Source organism: Sarcophilus harrisii, chromosome 4, assembly GCF_902635505.1.
Source record: "Sarcophilus harrisii chromosome 4, mSarHar1.11, whole genome shotgun sequence".
Lineage (NCBI taxonomy): Eukaryota > Metazoa > Chordata > Mammalia > Dasyuromorphia > Dasyuridae > Sarcophilus > Sarcophilus harrisii.
Genome location: NC_045429.1, coordinates 378186726 through 378206418, shown reverse-complemented (window position 1 = coordinate 378206418; position 19693 = coordinate 378186726). Strand labels below are relative to the sequence as shown.

Sequence of the window (19693 nt, the reverse complement as noted above, 5' to 3'; positions counted from 1 at the left end):
TGATGCTGAGTGAAATGAGCAGAACCAGGAGATCATTATATACCTCAAAAACGATACTGTATGACGATGTATTCTGATAGAAGTGGATTTCTTCGACAAAGAGATCTAACTCAGTTTCAGTTGATTAAGAATGGACAGAAGCAGCTACATCCAAAGAAAGAACACTGGAAAATGAATGTAAACTGCTTGCATTTTTGTTTTTCTTCCCAGGTTATTTTTTACCTTCTGAATCCAATTCTTCCTGTGCAACAAGAGTACTGCTTGGTTCTGCACATATATATTGTATCTAGGATATATGGTGGCATATTCAACATGTAGAGGACTGCTTGCTCTCTGGGGGAGGGGGTGAACAGAGGGAGGGGAAAAGTCGGAACAGAAGTGAGTGCAAGGGATAATGTTGTAAAAAAAATTACCCAGGCATGGGTTCTGTCAATAAAAAGTTATAATAATAAAAAAATTAAATATTAAAAAATAAAAGGGCTTCTTTAACTTCAGGAAATGTTTTCAGCCCTTACTGTGCCACTTCAAGTGATCTTATTTGCACAATGACTTTCTAGAAGGACATAAAACCAAGATTTTACATGAAAATAATCTCTCCCAGGAGAACTAAATATGCCTTAGCCTAACACATCAATCACTGTGGGCAACAAGTTGCCAAACCATCCAATCATACTGTGAATCTTTGGCCTTGGTGTACATAATATGCTCTGTAAAATAGGCTCTGTTTCCTTTATTAAAATGACACATTTGGGACATAGAAAAAAAATATAACAAATTATATCACCATTGTTCATTGGCTACATTTTTTCAAATGCTATTTTATGTTCTATACTAAGCATTGCCAACCTGGGATCTGTGACAAAAAATACACATACACATGTGTACACAATATAAATATATACATATATTGCATACATTCATGAATGAGTGTTCATTATAATGAATATTCATATACAAACTAAATGTGTATATGTATATTTGTTATATATTTATTATCAAATATGCTTATATTTCAATATAACTTTTGTAGTCCTGTATATTTTGTTTTATGCATTTAAAACATTATTTTAAGAAGAGATCAGGAGAGTTGACCAAACTGCCAAAGGGTTCCATCCATGACAAAAAAAAAATTAGCCACCCCTTTTCCATAAACTTCCCATAAGCTAAATGGGATATGGACATATGTCTTTTTAATTCAAAAGCCTTTTGCTTACTCTTGCTTGCATACTAAGACAATATCTATCTCCATATTATAAAAATAGAGTAGAAAGCATTGTTTAATCTAAGGCCCTGTAAATTTTATTTAAAACTAGGGACTTTTCCTACAATAGTTGATTACTAAATCACTTGCATATTTGACAAACTAAAACCTCATAATTATCTCTTAATTATTTCCTAGAAAACTATTGGAAAAGGCTTCATATGAACTTTGAAACAAAATTAAATTCATGAAATTGGAAAGAAAAAAACAATGTTTGTTCTGAATTCTGAAAATAATGTTTATGTTTTAACATTCTAAATAGTTTGTCATGCAACTCTGAGATACCACTACACACCTGTCAGACTGGCTAAGATGACAGGAAAAAATGATGAATGTTGGAGGGGATGTGGGAAAACTGGGTCACTGATGCATTGTTGGTGGAGTTGTGAACGAATCCAACCATTCTGGAGAGCAATATGGAATTATGCCCAAAAAGTTATCACACTGTGCATACCCTTTGATCCAGCAGTGTTACTACTGAGCTTATACCCCAAAGAGATACTAAAAAAGGGAAAGGGACCTGTATGTGCCAAAAATGTTTGTGGCAGCTCTGTTTGTAGTGGCTAGAAGCTGGAAAATGAATGGATGCCCATCAATTGGAGAATGGTTGGATAAATTGTGGTATATGAATGTTATGGAATATTCTTGTTCTATAAGAAATGACCAGCAGGATGAATACAGAGAGGCTTGGAGAGACTTACATAAACTGATGCTAAGTGAAATGAGCAGAACCAGGAGATCATTATATACTTCAACAACGATACTGTATGAAGATGTATTCTGACAGAAGTGGATTTCTTCGACAAAGAGAAGATCTAACTCAGTTTCAATTGATCAAGGATGGACAGAAGCAGCTACACCCAAAGAAAGAACACTGGGAAATGAATGTAAATTGTTTGCATTTTTATTTTTCTCCCCAGATTATTTTTACCTTCTGAATCCAATTCTTCCTGTGCAACAAGAGAACTGTTTGGTTCTGCACACATATATTGTATCTAGGATATACTGTAACTTATTTAACATGTATAAGACTGTTTGCCATCTAGGGGAAGAGGTGGAGGGAGGGAAGGGAAAAGTCAGAACAGAAGTGAGCGCAAGGGATAATGTTGTAAAGAATTTTTTTTCAAAATAAAAAATACTTATTAAAAATAATAAATAAATAGTATGTCATGGCAAAAGAAAATCAAAGCAATTATAAAGTTCCACACTATCATTATCTAGTCCTACATATCTAACATTAGGTTATTTATTTAATGTCTCAATCCTTTTTATATATAGAAGAGCTCAGTGCCAAAGATTTAAATTTGATAGTCCTTCAAAGGAAAATCGACAGATACATGGTGTTCATGAGCCAGCTCAACAACATTACTAATAAAAAATTGCATTTTATAAATACCATCAAGGAAATGATTAGAAAGAGGCATTTGATTGGGGAATGGGAATGGTTGGATAAATATGTTGGTAAAGTAGGAGTAGTGAGACATAACTGGACAGGCTATGTTTAGCAGGAAAGCCCCCAAAACATTGAGTGGAATCACTATACAGGATTTGACAAGTTAAATTATTTACCCATAACCACACAGCTAATAAGTATTTGAGGTTAGATTTGAATTTAGGACTTTGAGAATCCAGGCCTAGATCTCTATACACTGTGACACCTTTCATGACAGGGTCATGTATTTGGTTTTTCTTCAGTAATTTCATTATTTAGGTTTCTGGAATTCATCCCCAAATTTCCTGGTTTATATTATCTTTATTCTCCACTTAAAGATCTGTCTTCATACCCTACTGCTTGTTGATGTCTTTCTGTTGATTAAGAGATAGTAAGATCCTATGTATTTAGGGAACTTGCTATAGTAAAATTCCCAGGTCTGAGAGATGGTTTGCAATGCACAGTGGCCTCTTGGATGCTGAAGTAATGTACACCAGATTGGTCTCTTCATATCCTTATGCTATTGTTAAATCAACTAGTGGGGATAGTAGAAGTTTTCATCAGTTAATCCTTCTTGGAATGTTAACTTTGTTGTTGTTGTTGTGGAGAGACTCTCCCTTTTATTTAGCTGTTATTAAACTTGCAGGATGATAATCATTTTAGATAATCTCCAGAATAGAGGGCAAGAGTCAACATTCCCTATAGTCACAAGTCTAAAGAACCTAGTCTAATCACCTGTTATATTACCTAACAGTTTAGAATCAACTTTCCTAAAGAAAATGGATTTGAAAGTTGCAAAAGAAGTTTTCCATATCTGAATAAAATCATCAAGTAGAGATGAGAGTGAAGAGAAGACAATAGCTGATCTGTGAATAATCTGAAAATAGCATTTCAGGAGCCAGGTGTTGGAAATTTGATTAAGGGCAATACTCCAGGCAAGAAAGCAAAAATTATCCAAGTAAATGTTTACAAAACTGCAGTTTGGCTTTTATGAAGCTGTAGCTTCAAGGTGCCTACACATGTACAAACACTCTCTGTAGCCAAAGGGTTAGAAAACTGGACACATAAACAAATGGCAGCCACCATAGGCCCAAGAGCAAAAGCCTTTGTCAGAGATTCATCAAGAATGAGAGGTTGCTACTTTCCTCTCCTTTTTTTGTTTTTATTATTGGCTAGTTGAAGCCCTATACTGGAATTAAATGAAAATTGTAAAATAGAAATGTGGAGTTATGTATTTAAAACCAAACCAAATTGCTTGGACTTGTAAGATTTCATAATCAGGTAATCTGTAGTCTTACTTTTAAACTTTATGCATCAAATATTGTCAGGTGAAAACAGAGTAAACATTCTTGTCAGGTATTTCTCCCATTTCTGGTTTATTTTGTTCATTATATCAGCTAAATTTTGTGGCAAAAATGAAAAGTATTGAAGGATAATACGAGGTCAAGACTTGAACACATTATGCCAACATCAAACAGGAAACAAGGGAAGAAATGTAATTAAGGACACATTTCCTATGGAGACATAGTTTTTTTTTTTTTTAATATGCAATTATCAATTTGATTCAACCAATATTTATTGAACATCCAACAAAGTGTATGTAAACAAAGCACTATATGAAGGACTATAAAAGTAAAGACATAAATGATAATGGGTCCTGCTCTAAATGAATTTACAATCTAACTGACAGAATATATACACAGACAAGCAATAAGAGGACACAAAGAGAACTTATAAATGGAGAGATTACAGAAGATTTTGTGGAAGAAGTCACACATGGAATAAACCATGAATGAAGATAAAAATTGCATGAAACGCAAAAAAGGAGAGCTAGGATTCATTTCTTTTTTATTATAGCTTTTTTATTTACAAGATATATGCATGGGTAATTGTTCAGCACTGACAATTGCAAAATCTTTTGTTCCAATTTTTCCCCTCCTTTCTTCCACCCCCTCCCACAGATGACAAATAGATCAATACATGTTAAATATGTTAAAGTATATGTTAAATACGATATACTTATACATGTCCAGACAGTTATTTTGCTGCACAAGAAGAATCAGACTTTGAAATAATGTACAATTAACCTGTGAAGGAAATCAAAAATGTAGGTGGACAAATGGTGGACAAAAATGCAGGGATTGGGAATTCTATGTAGTGGTTCACACTCATTTCCCAGAGTTCTTTTGCAGAGTGTAGCAGTAAATTCATTACTGCACTATTAGAACTGATTTGGTTCATCTCATTGTTGAAGAGAGCCATGTCCATCAGAATTGATCATCATATAGTATTGTTGTTGAAGTATATAATGATCTCCTGGTCCTGCTCATTTCATTCAGCATCAGTTCATGTAAGTCTCTCTAGGCCTTTCTGAAATCATCCTGTTGGTCATTTCTTACTGAACAATAATATTCCATAATATTCATATACCACAATTTATTCAGTATTCTCCAATTAATGGGCATCCACTCAGTTTCCAGTTTCTGGTCACGACAAAGAGGGCTACCACAAACATTCTTACATATACAGGTCCCTTTCCCTTCTTTAAGATCTCTTTGGGATATAAGCCCAGTAGTAACACTGCTGGATCAAAAGGTATGCACAGTCTAACTTTTTGAGCATTGTTACAAATCACTCTCCAGAATGGCTGGATGCATTCACAATCCCACTAACAATGTATCAATGTCCTAGTTTTCCCACAGCCCCTCCAACATTCCACATTATCTTTCCCTGTCATTCTAGCCAATATGATAGGTGTGTAGTGGTATCTCAGAGTTGTCTTAATTTGCATTTCCCTGATTAATAATGACTTGGAGCATCTTTTCATGTGGCTACAAATACTTTCCATTTCTTCATCTGAGAATTGTCTGTTCAAATCCTTTGACCATTTATCAGTTGCAGAATGGCTTGATTCCTTATAAACTTGAGTCAATTTTCCATATATTTTGGAAATGAGGCCTTTGTCAGAATTTTTGATTGTAAAAATGTTTTCCCAGTTTATTGCTTCTCTTAATCTTGTCTACATTAGTTTTGTTTGTACAAAAACTTCAATTTGATAAGATCAGAATTTTCTATTTTGTAATCAATAATGGTCTCTAGTTCTTCTTTGGTCACAAATTCCTTCCTCCTCCACAGGTTTGAGAGGTAAAGTATCCTATGTTCTTCTAATTTATTTATAATCTCATTCTTTATGGCTAGGATTCTTTTCAGGCTTTGAACATAACCTGTGTGAATTCACGGAAAACAAAATACAAATTTGAGAAATAGCAAATAGGCCAATTTGGCCAGAACATAGAGCACTTGAGGAAAAGTAATATGAATGATTCAGAAAGGGACATTATAATCAGATTACAGAAAAAATTTAAAAGCAAAAATGCTTCTTAATCATACATATAATAAGAGCTACCAACAGATTTGTTTTTGTTTTTGTTTGTTTGTTTGTTTGTTTGTTTTTCAGCAGCCAGGATTATTTTGACAGCTATGGGAAGAGTGGATAAAAGAGTAGACATCAATGCATACTTTTTTGAGAGTATTTTTATTTAGGTCATAGTAAATTTTCACATAAAAAGAAACATATCCAGTTTTAATTTATTTTTTCTCAATTGTATTTTATTTTTCCAATAACATTAAAGATAATTTTTACAATTTATTTTTGCCAGATTTTGAGTTATACTATTTTTTCCTTTACTCTATCCAAGAGAGCAAGTAATCTGATATGGCTAATACTTGTACAATTGTCATCTTGTAAAAGAAAAATCAGAACAAAAGGGTGAAAACATGAGAAAGAAAAAAAAGAAATAAACAGAAAGGTGAAAACAGTATGCTTGATCCACAGTTTCCATTTCTTTCCTTCTGGATGTGGATGACATTTTTCCATCCCAAGTCTATCACATAGACTATTGCCATTTCCAAGTGAATCTTAACAATATAAATCAATGGTCAGAATGAAGGGAAGAAAAATCCTAAAGATTAGCAATCTCGATCTCCTTGCCAAGTGAAAAGAAGATAAAAGCAATGGCAATACTAGTTTAAAACAGAATATGTTGGTGACAAATTTTAAGAGGTAAGAAAAGTTACTAAAAGAGGCAGGGAAATCTTTACAGAAATTTTCTCAAATGACATTCTGAGGGCAGTTAAAACTATTAGAAAAAAAAGTAAAACTATGACAAATTAATTTCTTCAGTTACTATAGAATAACCATATTTGGATTCTAACATCACAGTTGTCAATTTGCTACATGAAAAAGTAGAAGTGATACCAAGTATGTACTGGTAGCTGAATAAGTAGCTGGACTTAACAAATTATACACAAAGCAGATATGTTTTAGAAGTGACACAATTTGAAGGGTAATGAGAGATCAATTCTTATGATAACTGAAGAAAAAAGATAATAAAAATGGAAAAACCAAGGACATTTTTACTATGAAATAAAATATAAAATAAATACTAATACATATTCCTACTTCTTTTCTCTACAAAGTTCTTTGTAAGAATAAGCTCAATGTCATTTCTATTTGATATAGACATGAAGAGGAAAAGGCAAATGAAATTCTCTAGCAAATATCATCTTTATAGTAACAAAACAAGCTGACATACAGTCAATGCAATATTCCATTGATCTTCATGGGTGTTTTTTTTTTTATTTTAAATTAATATAGCAACATACTGACTTTTAGGATCTCTTCCAATAAAATGTTACCCACAAATTTGTTAAAATCATACAAGATTCCTTTAAAGATATAACATCATTTTCATTTGAAAAAAACTTTAAATTATGTTGCCAAATAATCTAGGCAGACCTAGATTCAAGTCTGAAATCAGACACTTATGAAGTGTATGATCCTGAGAAAACAAATCTCTCAACATCTGTAGGCCTCACTTTCTTCATCTTTAAAATGGGATAACAATGACATTTGGTTCTTAGCATTATTTTGAGAATAAGTTGAGACATCTTTAAAGGGATTTGCAAGTTTTAAAACACTATGTAAATACTTGCTGATAATATTAAGTCCCAATCAATTTAGGAATTAATAGGAAGATGTGTGTTTACCAGGGGTGTGGTTACTGTCTTGTAAAATGTTCAATGTTAAGTTGAATTCAAAGAAATCCTTATTGTAGATTATTAGACCAAAAATATACACTTCATGTGCATACATTTGTATGCCTTCATAGAATAAGATCACTCCTTTAAAGAAACATTATATTAATAATATCATGTGAAACATCTGTAGCAGTATGGGTAATTGATAGAGTTAGGGAAGAAAAAGCATTTTCTTCTTCAACAACCCAGAAAAAGGTTCATGCTTTTGGCAATACTTCAACAGATCCCTCCTTCCCTTGCTGCCACTAACTCCAGCACTCCCCTTATAAAGCTGGCTAAATCATATGTTAAGGATATTTTGATTCATCAATATAGTGGTTCTGTAACTTCTTGGCCTACGTGCACTAATGCAAACACAAAAAACATTTATTATGTCTACTCTGTTTAGTACCATTGTGCTCTATCATCTCAGTCTCATTTACCATCTGTCATTCCAGCTTCCCCTATAGAAATCTGACTATGGAAAAGTTAGAAATGACCTTTGTCCCCATGTATCCTGGTACTCTAGGTTTTCCAAATAGAAGTCAGCTGAAATAAGGAAAGTCAGAGTTATAGTACTTAAGCTGACAGCAATAAACACTACTAATTTTGGTGAGCTGGCTTTGGCTCAACATGTATTATTATCCTAAATGAATATTGAAACATTCAAAGATGACCATTCAATTAAAAAACACAGAGATAAGGAAGGAGGGAAACAGTGCCCTGTGCTTAGTAAAGTACATAATTTTATGAAAAATACCACTTGCCAAAAATGTGAAGAGGAAAGAATAAATAGGAACCTGTTATTGCAAAATTTCTTAATTAAGGTCCTATTTTTAGAGCTGTTATATAGACTAGCCATTTAGTACCTCAAGGAATTGTTTTCCTGAGAGCTGTCATTTCCAAAAAGAAAGAAAGAAAGAAAGAAAGAAAGAAAGAAAGAAAGAAAGAAAGAAAGAAAGAAAGAAAGAAAGAAAGAAAGAAAGAAAGAAAGAAAGAAAGAAAAAGAAAAAGAAGTTATTTGGGGTACTGATTGTACTAGATAAGTTGAAAATAATGTAATTGGAGTTGTCTCTTATAGAAAAGCCTCAAGAATGATAGTATCTAAAAAAAGAAATTTCATTTAAGCAAGATGTTTTAATTAATACTGAATACAAATAATAGCTATTTTAAATTGTTTTTTCTGGTTATATATAAATATATATATACATTCATTTTTTATACACATTTCTTTAGAATCATGATGGGAAAAAATCTACAAGAGAAAAACAAGAAGAAAAAGGAAACATAGTATGTGTTGATTTACATTTGGTCTCCATTGTTCTTTCTCTGGATACAGATGGCAGATGGCATTTTCTATCCAAAGTTTATTGGGATTGCCTTGGATCATTGATATTCTGAGAAAAACCAAGACTTTCATAGTTGAGATGATAGCTATTTCTATCACTATTAGCTATATATGCTATATACAAAATGCATATTTATATATATACACACACACACAGACACACACATAAGTACACATAGGAATATAGAAAGTGGATTTATACTTTTATTGCTATAGGAGAAGAAACATGGTTTCTCAATGAAGGTTGGTATAACTGTATACTCCTCTTGTACTCCTATATAACTTCCGTTTTTAGGGACTATTTTAGAGTAGTAAGATGTTAAGTAATTTGTCCAGGGTACCATGGAGGTTATAGTGGTTTTGAGGCCTGTTCTCTATCCACTAAACCAATCTGGCTTTCTACATTCATATGTGCATTAGCAAATGTGCCTATTTTATTGTGAATTTTCAATATTATGTAAATGTTTTTTGAATGAATTGATGGATACTATCATTATGTCTGACCTCTGGTAAATAAATATTTTGCTATTTGTTGCTTGGAATGTAAGCACCTTAAGGGTAGGAGCTGTTTAAAATTTTTTTTTTTCCTTTTTATTCCTAGTATCACACACAATGCCTGGAATAGAATAGGTCCTTAATAAACTCAATGGAAAATAAATGTATCAGAAACCATAATTTTAGGGATTTAAGGGAATAAGAATCTATATAATAACTACTGTGTCATGCAATGTACTAAATAATTTTTATTAATATTTTACTTAAACCTCACAACAATCCTGAGAGATGAATGCTGCTCCATTTTATAGTTGAGGAAACTGAGACAGTGTTTAGGTGACTTGTCCTTAGTCATACAATTAGTAAGCGTAAGAGACCAGAGGACTCAGTATTTCTTGATTTTAGACATAGAGTTCTACTTAATGTGCCACCAGCTATCTTCAATTGATGAAAGGAAAAAAATACAAACTACATTTCTGAGAACAGTGAAATCACTTTAGTCTGATCAATTGAATCCTGGTTTTAAGAGGCAAGTGGGAAATGGTTGATTCTTGTCCTTGTTTTTTCAGCTGTTTACCTGTGCAAGAGAACAATGCAAAACAAAGCCCGACTGGAGCTAGCAGACTATGAAGCTGTAAGTAACTAACCTTAGACCTTCTCTAGATTTTCAGATAAATGAAGACTTTTAAGTAAATAGCAACTGAGCACAGGTGCCTTTGCTTGTACTCACTTCATTTTACACCTTTATGGGTTACTGGAATTGCAATCAGATGGTGTAAGAAATTTATCAAATTTGCCCCATCCTGCCATCTCTCACTCTGTCCATCAATCTGATAAGTCTCTACAAAATAAGCAACTGTGTGCTGGAGTGAAGTGACTAGATGGATTTAGTGGTTGCTGTGTTTCAGGTACTGTGCTGATATCTGCAACCAAACCCCCAATTTATCCTATATAATGTTTGTATATAATAATTTGCATGTTGTCTACCCCATCAGACTATGAAATTCCTTGAGGGCAATGGTGATTTATACCTTTCTTTGTATCGCAAATATTAACACAGTCCCTAGGTCTTCTGACTCTAAATCCAGGATTCCTTCCACTATCACACTACCAACATGAACTTAAAGATCCTTATGATGGGGGAAATGGCCTTTTCAACAGAAAGACATTAGCAAGAACCCGATTTCTTTCTTTTCAGATATTAAACAAATTAAAGATCATTGAAAATGAGCCAAGGAATGACAAAAAGATTATAAACAAAATCTAATCTATAGTCAAAGTTAATTCCTTATTATTTGATGGAAAGTGAAAGCACTGACAGATGCACTGATTATATTTCCATGGTGCTTCCTAGCATAATTCTGAAAACAAAACAAAACAAAACAAAAAAAGATCTTTATGTATACTGTAGGTTTTTAATTACACTTTTAAAAGACACTACTTTAATTATGGTAATTTTATAAAAGAAAGTAGCTTAAATTAAGGCTTAGATGCATACATGTATCATTTTAATAATAACTCTACATTTGACTTTTCAAATAACTCTAGCTGTTAGTAATCTATAGCAGAAAAATATGGTCTTAAATCTTCTTAACTTGTGCTGTATTTTCAGGAAAGCTTGGCTAGACTGCAACGAGCATTTGCCCGGAAGTGGGAATTTATTTTTATGCAAGCAGAAGCACAAGCAAAGTGAGTATTTGTGAGTCATGCTTATTTGTGCACATTTGGGAGGTTTTTACCTTGCAAATGAAATATTATAAAACAACAAAAATAAGAAGTATCATAATTAGTGGGGTGTTTTCTTATCTCTACATTGTTCACAGAGTTGACAAGAAAAGAGACAAGATAGAAAGGAAGATTCTTGATAGCCAAGAACGAGCTTTCTGGGATGTACACAGACCAGTAGTAAGTAAAGGCATGAAACAATTTTCAAATCTATCATCTCAACCTTTGTCAGAGGAAGAGGCTATTTTGATATGAGTTATGTGTGAGAATACATGATTCTCAAATTGACCTGGGAAATAATTAACAAAACATGACCACTTCTTTCCATAAGTAAGCAAATGTTCAGTAGCATGATATCTGATATTTTATTAAAAATAAATATGATCTTCTGTTTAGCATGATATTAATGATTTCGATTTTGACTCCTCAATCATACTCTTTTTTCTCTAATCTTCAATATTTGCTTATTCTCTGCCTCTTTTTTCAGTCTATGTCTATTTCTCTATTTCTCTTTCTGTCTATGTGTATGTGTATATTATATATATGTATATATCCATGTATATAAGTAGGTATGTGTGTAAAAAAAAATATATATATATATATACCAATGTCTCTCCTAGTCTTACAAAGCCTTCACTTCACCCTGCCATTTTCTCAATTTACAATTCTTCTTCCTGAGTCATATTCTTTTAAAATTTGTTTAAACCATTTGTTTCAGAATTTTATACTCACTTTTTGATTGCTTAAGATAGCTCCTGATTCCATGACTTCATTGATTGTGTTTTCTCTGAGATGTCTCCAATGATCCCCTTTTAAGAAAATATTCTATTTATTCTTTTAATTTGGGGGTTCCAAAAATTCTCATTCACTTCATTCCTTCCCCTACCCACTGACAAAGTAAACAATATGACATCAATTATACATATGAAATCAATTCAAAGCATATTTCCATGTTATCTATGTCACAAAAAAACAAGAAAAACAAAAAATATATATTTTTCAGTTTGCACCCACGATTTGTCAATTCCCTTTGTGAAAGTGGGTAGCATTTTTCATCATGAAACCTTCAGAATTATCCTGGATCATCATCTTAATCTGAGTAGCTGTCTTTCATAGTTGATTACCTTTACAATATTGCTATTACTATATACAATATTCTCTTGGTTCTGCTTACTCTACTTTGAATCAGTTCATATAGGTCTTCCCAGGACTTTCAGAAAACGTCCTCTTTGTCACTTCTTATGTCACAACTTGTTTAGCAATTTTCCCCAATTCATAGGCATCCCTTCAAAATTGTTATCAATACCTTTCTGTATATAGATTCTTTTCCTTTGAGTTTGATCTCTTTGAGATACTGACCAAATAGTAGTATTACTGAGTCAAAGGATACTTACAATTTTATAATCCTTTGCGCATAGTTCCAAATTGTTCTCCAAAATAGTTGGATCATTCCATAATTCCACCAATAGTGTTTAAGTGTATCTATTTTCCCACAGCTCCTCTGGAATTTCTTATTTTCCTTTTCTATCATATTAGTCAATCTAATAGGCGAAATAGGATAACAAATTGTTTACATTTAAATTTTCTAATCAATAATGACTTAGAGAATTTTTTTTGTTCCCATCCAGGATTTACAACAACATTTTTTTTTCAAATACACGTAAAATAGTTTTTAACATTCATTTTTGTAAGATTTTATGTTCCGATTTTTTCCCTTTCTCCCTTAACTCCCCTCTCCCCAAGGTAGCATTACTTTTCCAATGAACTGTCATAATAGCTTTATAATATGGTCTTTGCCTACTAACTTCAAGATTAATCTTTTCCTTTTGCATGCCATCCTCCAAAGAGCTGTCAAATTGTTATTCTTATAGTACAGATTTGGCTATGTCATCCTCTTACTCCAAAATTGTCAATTGCTTCCAAGACTAATTTATCAAATCTTCAATGTGGCATTTATAGTCCTCTGTAATCTTGCCCCTGTCCTATCTTTCCAATTCTATTTTATATTAATCTTTAAATCTTTCTGTGACCCAATTAGTTTGCCCTATTCTCTCTTAACATTCCATATTTCACATTCATGCCTTTGAACAAATAATTACTTAAGAATACAATGTACTTTCAAGTCCCCCTCTCCTTCTAAAATTCCTAACTTATTTCATAAACAGCTTAGACTTTATCTTTTTTTTCACCTTAATTTTTTCCATTCATTATCTTTATTTTCTCTCTCAAAATTATACTTGGCACTTACTTAGTCATTCTTATGGCTTATACATCCATTCAAGCACCTGGAAAAAAAAGTTTTGGTTTTGGACTTTTTATCTTCACCATCTAATATGGTAGACACCTAATAATGAATGCCAGTGCTTCTTATAATAACAATGATTATTTTTTATTCAACTACATATTCAACTAATCACTTAACAGAATCTTCCCCTAAATATCATCACATCAATGAATGCTCATTTCAAGCCTACCTGCTTGTAGTCTTTCATCTATAGACATTATTATAGTATCTGGGCTAGCTTTTTGGAGGGCCTCAGGATCAAAGTCCTTGGTCTTTAAGAGGAGAAGTGAAGGAGGCAGGTAAACTGCCACATGTCTTGTCAAAGGAACCTGGAGTCTTGTAGTCTGGAGCCTGAAGTCTTCCCTCCTGAGCATGCTATAGCAGAGAAACTCTGACCCTCTCCCTCAGCCCTCCAATCTTTGCCTCCCATTACCTCACCACACCACATTTAGCAGGCACCAATCCTTTTTTTTTTTTTTAATTTATGTTTTCTTTAATGAAAACCTTTCTAAGAATTAAACTACCATAAAGTACAATAGACTGTTTTCAGAAGGTGGTATGTTGTTCCTCTTCTACCTTACTGGAAATCTTTTTTTTTTGTTTTGTTTTTATTTAATAGCCTTTTATTTACAGGATATATGCATGGGTAACTTTACAGCATTAACAATAGCAGGCACCAATCCTGAGGAGAGCCATCACATCTCCACATCATCAAAGTATATGTTTATAGAACGAACTATTATCTCACAGTGAGTAGATAATTAGCCTTAAGTACTCTGCTGTCTTAGATTCAAGACACCTTTTCAGAGTTCCAGCCCTCTAGACATTATGAGCAATAAAATCATTAAAAATAATAATAATGAGCAAATTTAGCTCATCTTATGATTATTGTTGTTCAGTTGTTTTTTCAGCCACATCAGACTATTTGTCTTCTTAGTTTGGAGTTTTCTTAGCTAAGTTACTAGAGTGGTGCCATTTCATTCTCCAGATCATTTTATAGATGAGGAAACTATAGGAAACAGGTATCAGTTACTTGCCTAGGATCACACAGCTAGTATATCTGACGCTACATTTGAACTCACAAAGATAAATCTTTCTGGCTTTAGGCCCAACATTTTCTCAACAGTGACATTTAGCTTCTCTCATCTTATGATACTTTTTTGGTCATTTATTTGCTTTACTAAAATTAATTGAAGTTATTTGAGTCAGACAGCATATGAATAATCAATAAATCAATGGGGAAAGAATTAACTCATGCTTTAAATTTTAGTCATGACCTTTTTATTTTTAAAGGACACCATCTGTCCTTTCAGGGGCTTTACTTTATAAATTCTACTCAATTTCTTTCTCATCTCTTCTCCTCTTCCTCTCTTTTCATATATATATATATATATAATTTTCTGTTCAGTCACTTACCTCATATTTCCAGCTTTCTTCTTTCACTCTTCTCCTAGACTTTAGGTGGCAGAGTGAACAGAGTTGGGAAAATCTGAGATCTTATCCTCCCTCAGATTCTTATTAGCTGTGTGACCCTGGGCAAATTAACTTAATTTCTCTGTCATAGTTTCCTCAACTGTGAAATGGGAATATTGTAAAATGTAAAATTCTCACAAAGCTATTGTCATAATCAAATGAGATATCTGCAATGCGCTTAGTACAATTCTGGAACATATTAGGCACTTAATAAATGCTTGTTTCCTTCATTCATTTCTTCTTCTAATCCCTATTTACTCATTTTCTCCCTACCTTTTCTTTCTCCATCTCCTACTTCTTTGCCTTCCTTTACTGTTCTGTCTACTTCACTTGTCATTTTCCTACCCCTAGAAATTTTTCTTTTTTCCCCTCCTTTCCTATCCTTTCTTTTATTCTACTATTCCCATTTGTTAATTGTATACTAAGGCTTCACAGTTATTTGTCATTGGTCCAGAGATAACTAGTCAAGAACCCATAAGATCTGTAACAATTTAACTTGAGAAAGAAAGGGGGAGAGAGAAAGGAAGGAAGGAAAGGAGGGAAGATCTTTTGCTAAGCAGTGCTGTATTGTAAGAAAACACTTATTACTGGTTGACTCCCAGATGTCTGAGCTAGAGAGGCCAACGAGAGAAAAACAAAACCTATTTTCTATAACAAAACAAAAATTTTATGTAAGTCTTGCTTAGATAATTATGGGATTATGTATTTCTTAATATAATCAAAGTGCACAATAGACTTGAGAAGTGGGAAAAATATCAAGGATGGTGGGAATTAGTACCTTAAGAGTGACCTCATAAATATCCTTAAGGAACAGACCAAATCTGTACTCAACATGTCTCTTTTATATATTCAGGTTTCAATGTTTGTGAGCTACAGAGCTATTAAATTCTATGTTGAATTTGCTTCTATTTTTGCATTTTTATAATGTCTGAAGTGGAACTTATCTGGCTGGCTTCCCTTTAAAAAATTAGGTCTTGCTTTATTATGCAATGTGTGGTGAAAACTGCACTGTCACAAACAAAATAAGCATAGCTTATTATTAAATTGTAACCATTGAGATATTTTACTTATAATTCAATATGGTAAGATTTTTTTCTAAGACTATGCCTAATTTATTCTCTATAATTATATACCAGTCCTCCTACCTGGAAATATTATTATTGAGGACTTAAAAAAAACAGTACTTGGTTTTTCTAAAACCTGGCTTCAAATCCTATCTCAGAAATAAATTCTGATCCTGGGCAATTCCAGTTACCTCTATAGTTATCAGTTTCTGCATCACTAAAATGAGGAGTTTGGACTCAATAATCTTTGATATCTCACAAACTCTAAATCTATGATGCTATCATTCTGTGATATTACTATATAATTCACATATATTGTACAACCAATTAGAGATTCACATAGGTTATTATTTTTCCTTTAAAATGTTAATAGCTCTTGGTCTCACAAGATCCTTCATTCCTTTTGTTCTTCAGGAGTGATGACATCATTCAGACCTTTGTATAAATTCCTTAACTTGTTAATTAGATTATTGATTCTTTCCAATGTCAGCCATGCTAAGAAAAAAAAAAAAAAGATGTTTTTATTTGGGGCTGAGGAAAAAAAATAATTCAGTATCTTATCTATGTGAGTATTTCATCGAAGGTGCCAATCAAAATGTATCCATGCCTTCTCATCCTATGTAATGCATGTCCATATTCTAAATAAATCTTATATGGTGATTCACCCAATGTACTAGCAACTTCAGAGAGATGTCATTCCATTATGAATGCCATTGTAATCAGCCAGGAGCCATCATGAATAGGTTAACCATCAGTTGTCATTGTGGAAGAGAAGCAAGATAAATCATCAGAAAAAAGGAACATGATTATATAGTGGGAGAAAAACAATTTAACTGATAATTGGAAGAGGAGAAAGCAAGTAATTTTATAGTATGGGCTTTGGGGAGGAAGACAGTGCTAGACAACATTGTTGAAGTAAGAGGAGTTCTGTGGCCAACAATAACTTGAATAGGGTGTCTAGTGAAGAAGAGGGGGAAAAAAAGAAGTAGGAGAATTGTGTTGAAAAGGAGAGGGGAGGATACCAAAAACATACTGTATGTTTTGTAATTTGTTTCTTTTCTTTTTTATATTTAATATTTTTATATTCTAGTTACATGGAAAAAAATATGTGTTTTTAAAACCTTGAGTTTCATATTCTTTCTCTTACTCCCAAGCTCCAATCCTCTTGAAGAAGGCACATGTAAAGTTATGCAAAACATTTCTATAAGAGTCATGTTGCGAAAGAAAATATAGATCTTCACTCCAAAAAAATCCTCAAAAAAATAAAGTTAAAAAAGTATGCTTTAATTTGCATTCAGACACAATCAGTTCTTTTTCTGCATATGGATAATATTTTTTTACTATAAGTCATGGAGCACTGTATTGCTGAATATAGCAAAGTCATTCACAGCTGATCATTCCACAATTTTGCTGTTACTTTATACATACATAGTACATTTTACTTTGCTTAAGTTCTGGATTATTTTCCAGTTCTAGAGTACTTAACTGCAGTACTTTTCTGAGAACATCCAACTCATAATCCCACAGAGCAATAATACTCCATCATAAGCATATTCCATAATTTATTCATACATTCCTCATTTGCTAGGCATCCCCCTAGTTTCCAGTTCTTTACCCTAAGTAGAGAGATGTTATAAATATTTTTGTACATATGGGTCCTTTTCCTTTAAAAAAATTTCTTTTGGGAATCATGCCTAGTAATGGTATTGTTAGGTCAAAGTATATGCATGATTTTATAGCCCTTTGACTGTAATTCATATCTTTTGATAAATTATCGATTGAAGAATGGCCCTTTTTAAATAAATTTCTCAGTTCCCTATACATTTGAGAAGTGCAACCTTCATCAGAGAAACTTGCTTCAAAAATTTTCTCCCAATTATTGATTTGCTGTGATTAATACTCTCTCACCAGTTTTCTGAGTTTGTCTGAGCTGAACTGAACACTCTTTTCACCCTAGTGAGACTGACTTTTCTTGAAGTTTTTCCTTTCTACCTTCAGCTAGAGAGTGGTATCATTATGACTCTGTTCAGAGCCTTGGTTTCATGTGGTTTTCGAGGGATACTAGGAAAGCTTCAGCTTCTTGGTTTTACTCTGCCATCTTGTCTTCATCCCCTGGAAGTTCATTCCCCTAGTTACTATTGCTAACTGTATTCCCCCCACCCATTTATTGTGTTCTTTCTATTCTTTCACCCTGTCCTTGATCAAAAAGATTTTGCACCTGACTACTCCCTTTCCCGATATGCCCTTTCTTCTATCACCCTTTACCCACCTGGAAGCCAATTCTCCTTCTATTTCATGGCAGGGTAAGATGGATTTCTATATCATATTAAGTATAAATAAAGATGTAGAAAGATAAATATATATAAATATAAAACCATAATTTCTTTGAACAAATTTTGATGATAATAAGGATCATTCACTCACCCTCCCTTTCCCTTCCTCCCCTGCATTGAAAAAATTTTTTCTTGCTTCTTTTATGGCAGATGATTTACAGAATTCCACTTCTTCCTTTCTCATTCTCCAGTACATTCCTCTCTCACCCCTTTATTTTATTTTTTAAGATAGCATTCCTTCATATTCAACTCACACCTCTTCCCTCTGTCATTCCTTCTGACATTCCTTCTCCTAATGAGAAAATTCTAATAAATCATAAGTATGATCCTCACAAATAGGAATATATACTGAAAAATTTAATAAGTCCCTTATGGTATCCTGTAGTGTTCTTTTTTTTCTAAAATATGATCATTCTCTGGGAGCAGATTTCTTAGGGAGCTTCTGGAGGCAGCCTTAGTTTCAGTTCACTTCAATAATCACCTCAAATGCAGCCAGCTGTTTAAAGTTCAGATCCTTTATTGTCTCTTCCAAAATAGCCTGGTTAGTTTTCTTAGAGGCCTATCTCCCTCCTTGGTTCCAAGAGCTCTTGTTGCTAGTCCTCTGCCTCTTCTAGTTTCAGCCTCTCTTCTTCCAAATCCCCAGTTCTGCCGGACTGCAGTCTTTGGCTTCTCATTCTCCTCCACTGACTCCTGCTTTCTCCATCTCTCAGAAATCTCTAGTGCTTGTCCTTTTATATGCTCTTTTAGGAGTGTGAGCTCAAAGGTTGACCCCTCCTCTGAAAGAGTGGGATTGTGGGTTCCTGACTTGTGAATCTCTGGACTGAATCCTGACTTGTAAATCTCAAACATTAATGTGTGAACTAATGTGAACTCTTAAAAGTGTGAAAGGTGTGAATTCTGAACTAGAGAACTGCTAAGTACGATGCTAAAATTAGACAACTGACATCACTTTGTAAGAATCCTAACAGTATCCCTTTCCTAATTACCCCCTTATGCTTTTTCTGAGTTCTATATTTGAAAATCAAAATTTTATTCAGTTCTGGTCTTTGCATCACAGATGCTTGAAAGTCTTTTAATTTATTGAATATTCACATTTCTCCCTGAAAGAGTATATTTAATTTTTTTAAGTAGGTGATTCTGAGTTCCAGTCTAACTCCATTGCTTTCTGGAATATCATTCTAAACCCTCTGATTCTTTAA

General features: G+C 33.1%; 1 protein-coding gene across 3 annotated transcripts in view; it reads left to right on the top strand.

Moving 5' to 3' along the window:
* Window positions 1–19693, top strand: part of RGS7 (regulator of G protein signaling 7) — a 648000-nt gene that overhangs the window by 533071 nt on the left and 95236 nt on the right. For all 3 annotated transcript variants that reach the window (XM_003767790.2, XM_031966955.1, XM_031966954.1), the window contains 3 exons: window positions 10185–10249; window positions 11228–11304; window positions 11439–11520. In XM_003767790.2, the coding sequence (XP_003767838.1) occupies window positions 10185–10249; window positions 11228–11304; window positions 11439–11520 (224 nt within the window). The remainder of the gene's footprint in view (window positions 1–10184; window positions 10250–11227; window positions 11305–11438; window positions 11521–19693) is intronic.